Source organism: Chelonoidis abingdonii, chromosome 8 (assembly GCF_003597395.2).
Source record: "Chelonoidis abingdonii isolate Lonesome George chromosome 8, CheloAbing_2.0, whole genome shotgun sequence".
NCBI classification, from domain to species: Eukaryota; Metazoa; Chordata; order Testudines; family Testudinidae; genus Chelonoidis; species Chelonoidis abingdonii.
Window position 1 is genome coordinate 43,243,137 of NC_133776.1, and position 11,370 is coordinate 43,254,506.

Consider the following 11,370-nt stretch of genomic DNA (forward strand, 5'->3'; position numbering starts at 1 on the left):
GGAAATCTGGGTAATAATTTATCCACCTTTCACTAAGAGATCATCTCTGTCTATCAGGACTTCCTCAAAATCTCCATCTGAGACAATTATTCAAAACTGTAGCAGAGAAAGTTGCGAGAAGACTTCTTAACCAAATATGAAATAAGTTAATAGATCGAGAACGTTTAATTTCAATATACGTGGCCATTTGATTTTTTCAGTTTAATACCCACTCTTTCTCTCCTTTTGCTAATAGGCTAGTCACTGGGGTTTAATTACGAATTAGAAATGAACTCGACCGTGCCTCTCTGGCTCCCCCGCTATAGGGGAAAGGGTTCCTGACGAAAGCGGAACTTACAAATCAGAAAAGAGCAAGTCCTTGAGTGCACTGGAAATCTGAGCCTCTGGAGCCAGAGACGCGTTGCTGTCTCTTGAAAAACAGGCAGGGCTAAGAGAGAAACTTTACCAGCTCCTAAGGGAAAGGGGCTCTGAGTATCAGCTGGCTCTGGGCGCAAGTTTGATCCAAATCCATACCAAGAAGGGACTGACTCTGAGCCTCTGCCCGTGGGATTGGGCTTCGAGCAGCCCGGCAAGCAGGACCGCTGGTTCTTTTGCCCCAGGGAAGAAGAGTGGACTTGGGTGCCATGATGGCCAGTTACCCAGACCCCGAGGAGGACCCCGTAGCCCTGATGGCTCATGACACCAACGCCAGCAAGGAGGCCGAGCGAGCCAAGGACGAGCTGAGCCCGGAGAAGGGGGCCGAGAAGCCGGACCCCTCTCAGAAGCCCCCCTACTCCTACGTAGCTCTGATCGCGATGGCCATCCGGGAGAGCGCCGAGAAGCGGCTCACGCTGTCCGGCATCTACCAGTACATCATCAGCAAGTTCCCCTTCTACGAGAAGAACAAGAAGGGCTGGCAGAACAGCATCCGCCACAACCTGAGCCTCAACGAGTGCTTCATCAAGGTGCCCCGCGAGGGGGGCGGCGAGCGCAAGGGCAACTACTGGACGCTGGACCCGGCCTGCGAGGACATGTTCGAGAAGGGCAACTACCGGCGGCGGCGGAGGATGAAGAGGCCCTTCAGGCCGCCCCCGACCCACTTCCAGCCGGGCAAGACCCTCTTCAGCAGCGACAGCTACGGCTACCTTTCGCCGCCCAAGTACCTGCAGTCCGGCTTCATGAACAACTCGTGGCCGCTGGCCCAGCCGCCCGCGCCGATGTCCTACGCCTCCTGCCAGCTGGCCGGCGGCAACGTGAGCCCAGTCAACGTGAAAGGACTGTCGGCGCCGGCCTCCTACGGCCCCTACTCCCGGGTGCAGGGCATGGCCCTGCCCAGCATGGTGAACTCCTACAACGGCATGAGCCACCATCACCACCACACGCAGCAGCTCAGCCCTGCCAGCCCCGCGCCGCCTGCAGCCCCGGCCCCCAACGGAGCCGGCCTCCAGTTCGCCTGCGCCCGCCAGCCCGCCGAGCTCTCCATGATGCACTGTTCCTACTGGGACCATGACAGCAAACACAGCGCCTTGCACTCCCGGATAGACATCTAGAGACCCCCGCCCTCCTGTCTGTCTGTCTCTTGTTTCTCCTCTGTAGTGGCGGATTTGTCTAAATTGCTCTCTGTGCCAAAAATGGGCACCGCGGAAAAATGTAAGCCCTGCTCCGCGTTTGGTTGAAGGCAGTGTAAGTGTTGAACTTTAAAACCCTCTAGCTGCAGCGAGAGACCTTGGTGATCCTGTTGGAGTGTAAGGTTATCAAGCGATGGCCGGTTTGTCTGATTTATAACAAGGGGAGGAGGTGACTTTTCTTTTTAAAGCATGCCATTCAAAATGCACACTTTTGTCCTCAAACGTATACTCCATTTTGTAATTTGGCACTCTTATTTTTGAGCATTGAGGAAAGTAAACTGGGGGTGGGGGGAATAGAAAAACCACCAATTCGATCTCCACTAATTGTAGATTTGTTGCCGGGACAGGCCTATCCGCTGTATGTCACAGGACTTTTATAGTCTGGAAAGAATTGCACTTCTTCAAAATTCTGTCCTTCTGTCAAAATAGTACTTACCTGGGGACTGTTTTAAAAGCAGAACGCATGCCTACATTTCCTAGCAATGGTGTTGATATTTGAAACAAACAAAAAATAACGAGTAACCTGTGAAATATGTCGGCAGTGATATAGATATATGTATATTAAAGTAGAAAATGTCCTGTGAGGTCTTAAAAGTAATTTTATACTGGTTTAAAATAATATTTTGAAGTTATAAGAAAAAGACAGTTTCCTATAATAATTGCGATTTTTTCCATGCGCATTATTATTATTATTAAATAAAAATTAAATTTTATCTTCATATTTTTGACCAAAAACCTCCTGGCCCCAAATGGAATCTTTGGTAGGTTCTGCGTTTAAGTGCTCAGCATCTTTCTTACAAAGTTTTGGTCCTCCGACTTTAAATAGATTAATGTGAAAAACATAGATGTTTATAAATATTGGGGCCAGTTCATAGCGATTTTATAAATGTTTATGTAAGCTGATAGATACTAAGGCATAGTACCATTTTTGGGACCAACTTTTCTAGAGTAAACTAGCACTTTTATTGTATTTTCTAGCATTGTAAAATCTCCAATAAAATGTTTTTTCTTTCTTTTAATATTGTTTTATTTTCCTTCAGTCCTGCGTGCTCCACTGCAGATATGCAAATCCATTGAGAGATTCAATGCAAAATATTTTAATTGTCTTGAGTAGTTGCAGAGATTCCTAACATTCTAATATAAAATGCAAAAAAAATGATATAATCAGGGATAGAGATCATTGTGCATAATACCAATCTAGAGAAACGTGTGTAGAGTATATACAGTTTATATGCAGATTACCCACGCTTGATATTTTTATTCCAAGTCTAAATAATTGAAATGTCTAAGTAGCCAAAACTTAATAATTTTGTTTTTAAAATATACTGAAGACAGTCTTTCTTTGTGTTATGCAGAAATATTAAAGTTTAGTCTCTTTCCTGTATCCAGAGTCCGATTCTGCACTCCTAAAGCAGACAAAACTCCACTTGAAGTTCTTTAGCTTCAGTGGGAGTTTTGTTTGAGTAATAATTCCCAGATCAGGCCTTAAAGGGTGTTATGCTTTCACAAAGCCAGTCATTTTGAGCCGCTCCAAATTATCTAGCAGAACAGAGTAACAAATGCTTTGATTTCACTGCTCTTCTGCGATCAAACTTGCAGAGGTAGATAATATGGATTTCGTGTTCTCTTTTACAGCTGTGGTAATGTAGGACTAAACAGCTGTACTATTTGGATTAAGCCAATAACAGATTCGAACCCCAGTTTGACTCTATCTTCTTCTGCTAAGCGTACCAATTCCCTAAAGGAAAACTACACTGCTTGCATAACTGATAAACATAGCAATTCAAAAAGCTTTAAATTATGCCGGAGACATGTCAGAATTGTTTTGTTATTGGAAGGTACTTGGAAAGCATATCCTCTTTAACATACTGTGCATTCTTGACATGCCCGCTGTTTGTTGTGACTTAGAAAGCATCTAAACAATTCAGCAATGCAAATAATATTATCTGCTTTGGCAGCTGCATTACTCAAAATGTTATAAGGTGGCAGTGCATCCTTTTTTGTAACCCCAGGCATCCGAATTTTATTTGTCCTCGAAACCTAACTTTACAGTATTTACTGTACGATGTTGGTGGTTATGTTAGCAGCTGTTTCTGGGCCTTGACTTTGCTTTAAAGGCTGTCTATACTTGCTGGAGACAGACACCTTCCTTGGTTATGCAATATATTCTTGTGAGTTAAATGGAGACTGAGCAAAGAAATTCTTGGTCAGGACAAAGTAACTTCCCATCGATTTCTAATTAATGCATAGTGCAGTGAAGATACAGGAGGTTAGTTTTGTCACTGTTTTTTTTAGATCTGTTATTCCCACCGGTAGCAGTGGAGTCCCTCCCTCCCTCCCTCTCACCTTCTAATTTAGTGGGATCTCTTTAGCACGAAAGGAATAATATAGATAGGTAAATCAGGGTGACTGAAAAGTGTCAATAATCTGGCGTGTTTCTGTTAGTGACTGTCCTTATTTAAAAACCTGCAGGTCTTTTCAAAATCCTCTCCTTTCTTGAACGAAAAAAAAAAATAATAATCCCGACTGAAAGTCTGACTGCGTGCAGAAATGCTGTAATAATCCTTTATACTAAACAGGTCAGGGTTAAATGATAAGAGATGAATATAATTAGATACCATGTCACAACACAACATACGTAGAAATTGTTATTATTTTATTATATTTGTGCAATTTTAAACTAGTGAGGGTTTGAGTGTGACAAATTATGCAGCTATGTCCCATAACTACGTTATTGGGGACCGGGCTGGAAGAAAGCTTAGCAACAAAATAAGGGGACTGAGGTATGCCGAAGTTCCCAACTCCTGAGTTCTGTTTAGCCTCCTCACAGCTTGCTAACACGTAGCACTGGTTTGAATGGCATTTCTGACTCCTGCAACAGTGTCCAAAAGAGACATTCTGATTACAAGGACTTCCTAATCTTTCTTAAAATCAGTTCAGTGATGCAGTTTCCTCTCTGTGTAATACCCTTCCATTTTGTCTGTGGGCCTTTGCAGACTCTGCGGGGGATAAAGATGCAGCTCTCAATACAGAGAACTTTCCCTTTATTTTTGGGAAACTTTGCTTACACCTAAAATAAGCCCCTAGATAACATTCCACTGCCAGGCGTTCAGAGGGTAGTTCCTCCTGTCAACAAAGACTGGCAGTCTAGCATTATTAACAATGTCTCTTGCAAAATAACGTTCGCCCCTGCATCCGAGATCTGTTATCAGATGCACAGGAAGAGGCCAGCCCTGCATTCTTGACGCATCCAAACCTCAGTGCCCAAAGAAGCCTCGATAGAGACGGCACACGCACAGTTTATGTGCAACTGTAAATTCCTGTGGTTTTGGGTCTCCTTGTGTGTGTGGAGAAAATCAAGATGACTACAATTGGCACAGGGCTGAGTATCTGAATAGTATCTCGTTGAATGCTTCATTTGATAGATTACTGCTTATATCCAGCATACCTGCCCTTTTCTTGTTTGTTGCAGAGTAATGTCTGCGAAGCCTTGCCAATGAAATGTTTTTGGGATTAAGCAATCACCTGCACGTTTTTAGTCCCAAATTAGGCCAAAGGATGCCTCAGGCTAGGAAAGCCCTTGCAGTCATCTTGAGTATAGCATATTCTGTGGTGGGATAAAACAGATACACACACACACACGAAGTAAAAAGGGGTGTGTGGGGGGGGGATATCCTTTGGTTTAACTTCACTGATGTCAGTTTGCCCAGGAACAATGAGGGGGGTATTAAGGAATATTTGTAAGGGTTGGAACAAATTGTAGCCAATATTCTATGCTTCTGATCTCTTTAAAATGACACTGACCTTGATCTCTGAAAGAGATTTACATCCTTCAGTCATCACCTTTTTCTCTTTCAAAGTGGCCTTCACCAAAATGCCTCTTCATCTTGTAAAATGCACTCAAGTCACCTTCGTTATGGAACTACAAATTCCGCTGTGACTAAATCTTATTTGGCAGTAAATTCCTGACACACTCTTATTAGGGTGAACTTTCTAACGCAGATGTTCTGCCTTTCGCTGATGGGGCTGGGACTGGAAATAAAATAATAGATTTGGTGCTTGATCCTGCGCTTCTCAATGAAACAAAACTCCCTTTGCCGTCAATAGGAGCTCAGTCTGGCAAGCGACTGCAGGATCAGGCCCCCGTTTCATAATGCATTGTGAGACCATCTGCGTTCATCCCATTTATTTATGTTTCAGCCTTTTCACTTTCGACAGAGGGGAGAAAGGGACCATTAAAACTAATCGCCGTAGAGGAAATATTATTTAGTGCATACGCACGTCTGAATGTTTTTATTGCACTCTGTGCAGCCTTTACCATAGGGTCTTCATTTGCCATAGTGTGTTCAATTTACCTTTTGTGGGCCCGATCCAACGCCTGTTGAAGTCAGTGGGAATCTTTCCTTTTGAGCTCCATGGGTTTTAGATCGATTTTTAAGTCGCAGAGTCTATTTTTGTTGGTTTTAGTTTTGACCTAATGTAAGTTTTCACTCCAGTGGTTGCAGATAGCAGCTCCCAGTATTTTAGCATAGCTGGAGACAAAATCTTATAACAAATACGGATGAGAGGAGAGTCTGAAAAAGCTCAATTTCTTTACGGGCAGGAGCACAGATGTATTGAGTCGGCAGTGAAATATTGTTAGCGGCCTAGGTACTCAGGAAACCACTGTGAGTACATAGATGGGTTAAGTCTCATGGGCTTTTCCTAGGACTGGACTGTAGGAAAATCAGGATGCAAATCTGGAGGGGGAAAAAGGAAACGAAGCACTATTGTCTGTGCCTCTTTCAGGTCCCTGGGGGTTAACATGGACAATATAGATCTGGACAGTTGCGCTGGCTGTCACTGTGTTTGTGTCTCTCTCTGTCACCCACACACTGATATGTGCATTTGCAACATAGCTAAGCTGTATTAACTGTCTCTTTCCTTCTCGAGGCTGCATTTGTTTAGAGCTTAGTCTGAAGGTGAAGTGAGTGTTTACCAGAGTTTCCTCTGTGGATTTAAAGGACCTGATCCAAAGCCCATTGTAGCCAATGGAAAGTCTCGCCTTTGACTTGGATGGGTTTTGGATCTGTCTCCTAACGCGGAGGAGTTTATTACTCTGAGCAAAACACGTGGTATATCTGATTTCCATATGTATTGTTTGTCTGAGCTCTACGTTTTGTAAAGAGATTTATACAAATTGATCAGAATAACGATGGCACATTTTGAAATTACAAATGATTAAAACTGTAGCAGGGTGATGAGTAGAAGACCTAGACATAGCATTTTAATATCTAGTTCTTCGTTTTTAATGCCTTAGGTTTCCCCCATGCAATTTGAATTATGTTTGTGGGACGGATCTAGATATTATAGACAAAATGAGGTAGTAAACCGTTACAAAAATATCGAAATAAAGGGGAATATCATAATACGATTATTTCTTCTGGAAGAAGAAAAACTGGCTAGGAATAGATGAAGCAGCAGCTGAACGGCATTGTCGTGCCAGATACGGATAAAATCTGGGTCAGATGATTTTATTATTATTAATGTTTTTTTCATGTATCGTTATTATAGAATATTAATGTGTCAGTATCTTTTTTTTGCCCCCACGCTAGTGGTCAGATCCTGGCTCCCATTTGGACACAGATCCTCCGCATCTCTTTTGAAGAGTTCTGCTTTAAAACTGCTGATAGGACATGGCTAGGTATTATTGTGGTGCAATCGTCTTAACTAACCAGTGCAGTGGCTTTGCACAGATTTCATTTACTGTTGTGAGCGAGAGACGCTAGATGGATAAAGTATCAGGGGGTAGCCGTATTAGTCTGTATCCACAGAAGCAACAAGGAGTCCGGTGTTTCTTTAAAGACTAACAGATTTATTTGGGCATAAGCTTTCCTGGGTAAAAAACCTCACTTCTTCAGATGCCCAGATAAATCTGTTAGTCTTTAAGGTGCCACCGGACTCCTTGTTGTTTAGATGGATAAAGAGGGGTTAGTGGAACATCTATAATGAGTCTTTAGTAAGCCAAATAACGGATAGCCAGGAGGTTTTCCACCAAAATACCCTAATGATAATCTGTTGGATTATCACACGAGGTTTTTTGTTTTACTTACTCACACTAGTCCTAACATAACGTGTTAATACTGTGGGCAGGTTAGGATCGGATAGCTGCAAAACTAGCTTCAGGAATCACAAGACAAAACAGTCTAGTGCAGGACATTAATACTGTGCGCGTTGTTTTAAAATATCCAGCTTCTGCTGAGCCTTGAAATCAAGCACGGGAGTGAAAATCAGAAAATCCATTAATCCTGTTTGTTTGCTTGCTTGTTCATTAAACTCTGAGAGATGCAATAAAATGCTTGGTATTACACCAACTGCTCTTTGGCCCATTCAGCTGGTCCTAGTTAGTCCTTGATCGATATTTTAAATATTGAATGATTGTTTCCTTTGAAACGTGGATGCGATTTTCAATTTTAAACTAAACCCGAAATGTAAATTCTAATAAGAATAGGTCTGAGTTTTTATATTAACACCTGAAAATATTATAAACTAGAGTTTTACACTAGGGAATCTTTTGTGGTAGTTTTCCTTCCAAGATTAGCTATCTAAAATTACCACAGACGATTAAAAATATCACTCTACAAGACGTAGCATATGCTTGAGTTTTCTCATTAAGTAAAGAACGGTGAATACTAAAGCTGTGATCTAGCACAGCAGCCCATAGCAGAGAGGTGTCACGTCTGCTTCTGTAAAGGTGGTTTCTGCCCTTCTTTAAAAAGTATATTCAAAGTCTGGCTTTAAATGTGACTGTATTGAGTCCCTCCTCTCTGTAGCTGGTCAAAGGCTCAGCTTCAGAATTCTTATTATTTTAAGATTTCCGAAAAAAAAAATTTCAGTTCAGAAGTGAGCAAAGGCTTCGATTCTGCAGTCCTTACTCGGACATGTTTCCCTTTCACACGGAGATTTTGCCGTGGTCAAAGCCTGCAGAGTCGGTTCCCAGAAAAGCGAATATTACATGATAGGAAGGGGAGGCATTTTGTGACTCTCAAAACAAGGGGGCTTTCCTTTTGTGTGCTTGTTTTTGTTTCCCTGAAATTTGAAGCACATACAGCCTAGGTGCTTCTGGTATTTATAAAGAAATACCTGAAGCTGCCCAGAAGTTGAAAACCTATCTCGCATGGCCTTTGTCATAGTCAGATACTGTTAAGCACGTGCGCATTCCCACATAGAGCTCTTAATGAAGAATACAAGCCTTGCTGTGTGTATCGGAGTCAGTGCCACACAGGACTAAAAGGGAACACAGTACATATATGGACCAGTAAAGCAGCTATTTTGCTTTGTAGTGTGTGTATTCAATTGACATAGCATGGTTCTGGTCTACTGGGTGCATGTTATATATGAGACACCTTTACAAAATATATCCTCTAGTTCAGCCAGAATTCAAGCTCATGATGCAGGAATCACTGTGTGCATTTCTTTGGCCTGTATTCTGCAGGCTAGATGATCATACTGGTTCCTTCAGGCCTTAAAATCTATTAATGTTTCCCCAAATGTGTAATTACCTGAGAGAGCTGGAGCTGTCCTGGCTTCAGGGATGTCTGTTTTTGTTTGTTTGTTTCTTTTTTTTTAAACTACTGTAAAAAAGGAAATTAAATACCAAAAAAACCTACATGTAATGGCTGAGACATGAAGGAAAACAAAAAGCCAGGAAATTCTAAGTTAAGCCTGGCAGGGTGTCCTTTTGCTCCCCCCCCTCCCCCCACCGCAAGGCGGTTAGATGAGGATGGAGTGTCAGCCTTAACTGTGATTTTCCTGGTTTGTGTGTGGTTTGTAAGTACATCATCATCCTCACTCCAGCGTCTTTGTGTTTAATGTATATGCAGTTCTGGCCAAGAATCCTTCAGATACCAGTGAATGTCCCATCTGTAATGTATTTAGATACTTGATAGCTGATACAGTATCTGGAGGAGATGTTACACGTTAGACTTAAAACAATCTTTCCTGCTATTTTTAAATTACTGAGCTAATTATTCCCACCTTTGGAAGCTATTTAAGCAGAAGTTTGTTTTTACGCTTAATTACATCTCTCTCCGTCGCCCCCAGTAGAATCTGATCAGTTGCAGCTTCTCAGTCCCCAAACTCGGTTCTAACATAAATATGTTCCCATCGGCGTATGGCTAAAGGATGGAGTCTGTCTCTTAATACCCCTTTGTCGCTCTGAGTCACTTTGCATTTACAGTAAATCCATTTCCACTCCCAGTGCTAAGATTCTTGCTGGAATTTGCATGCTGCCATTCCTGGTATAGTAGGTTGTTTTCATTATCATTTTCTATATTTTATAAACAGAGGTCGCAAATGAAAGTAAACGGTTCAGTTTATTAACCCATTCACCGTGTTACCGTTTATTGCGACAATGCCCCCTTTCCCTTTTGCTTATCGCAGACCTTCATTTAAATACCAGAAGTTGGTCCCATAAAAAATTTAAATCTTCGCGGGAGAAATTAAACCGGGGGGACATGTTTAAGGTGAGCTCCACGTTTGCAAATGTTCGGAAGCGTGAATTATTATTGTAACGCCTCTTCAGAACAAGGTAGGATAAAATGCACTATTAATGGGGCTGTAAACAATGCACACACGTGTCACGGGGGCATCAGGGCTTTGTGCACTCTGAAAACGGGAGTACTGGCGTGGGGGTTATTCACTCAAGTAAATAACACCCCAGCTTTCCTGTGAAAGGCAGAGTGCGAGAAAGGAGAAGCTGGAATTCCCGCTTGAACCTTTTTCTTGACGGCTGTTAATAAAACAAAGCGAGTTACCAGGCAAAACTGAGTAAACAACGGGAAAAAATAAATCCTTTTTGGGGAAGGTGGCGTGGTCTTTCTGGGGTGTTCACCTATGTGGCTAACAGCAGGGCGTTAGACCTAAGTATTGTAGATCTGATCCTCTTTACTTGAACTCTTCAGTGAAGAGCAGATAGGTCCTTGCAGGCTTTACTCAGGCAAAACACCCATTGACGACCAATACTAGTGTCCAGCTTTGTCTGTGATTTCTAACAGACTTAACCACCTACGATCCATTTCCAGCAAGGGGAATTTTCAGACGTAAAATATCATTAAAACATACCAAGTTTCCCGGTTTTAAAGCTCTGAATGACCAGAAAGTTATTTTCAAATAAATCCTGTTCTCGTTAGTCACTAGCAAAACCTCCCACTGAGTTCAATGGGAACAGGATTCTTTATTAGCAGCAAACCCGGATCTAAACATCATTTGGTGCAAGGTTGAGGTTTCTGGCTAGGAAGCTAGAAGCTTTAGGAGATCTACAAAGGATCATTGGATTTTGCCCTCAATCTGTTTAACTCTGAACCTGAAGCTTCTTTCTACCAAGTAAAGAGAACTGAGTTCCCTTATAGACTAGAAAGCCCACCCTGCTGTCCTTGATCAGCCATGGCTCCCAATGCAGTCTCTGGCTGTCATTTCAGGGAATGACACTTCATCCTGGGTACCGTTAGCTTCCAAGATCCGTTGTTGTTTGACCAAATATGTTTGTAACGACCAGATACTTTTTTGTAGTAAGCAATTAACTATGGTGGTAGACACGTGTGCAACGGTGTTTTGTAAACAGCCGGGCTCCTTGAGTGATGCCTTTGATTTTAACATTCGTTTGTCAGGCTGCAATCTCTGTCAAATCCAAACTAGACAGAACGACAGTCGCGACTGCGTTCATATTTTAAAAAGTCTCATTTTTGCACCAATCATCAGTGGAAATCTAATTGGACTGCACTTC

At 42.3% G+C, this 11,370-nt stretch overlaps 1 protein-coding gene across 1 annotated transcript; it reads left to right on the forward strand.

Annotated features, from left to right (window-relative positions):
• The first annotated feature begins 441 nt into the window (after positions 1–441).
• Positions 442–2,210, forward strand: FOXL2 (forkhead box L2). The gene has a single exon (XM_032801425.1). The coding sequence runs from the start codon at positions 624–626 to the stop codon at positions 1,527–1,529; it is 906 nt and encodes a 301-aa protein (XP_032657316.1). The 5' UTR covers positions 442–623; the 3' UTR covers positions 1,530–2,210.
• The last annotated feature ends 9,160 nt before the right edge of the window (positions 2,211–11,370 follow it).

Excerpts from the sequence above, each read along its gene's own strand:
- FOXL2 (XM_032801425.1), top strand. The coding sequence starts at position 624 with ATGATGGCCAGTTACCCAGACCCCGAGGAGGACCCCGTAGCCCTGATG.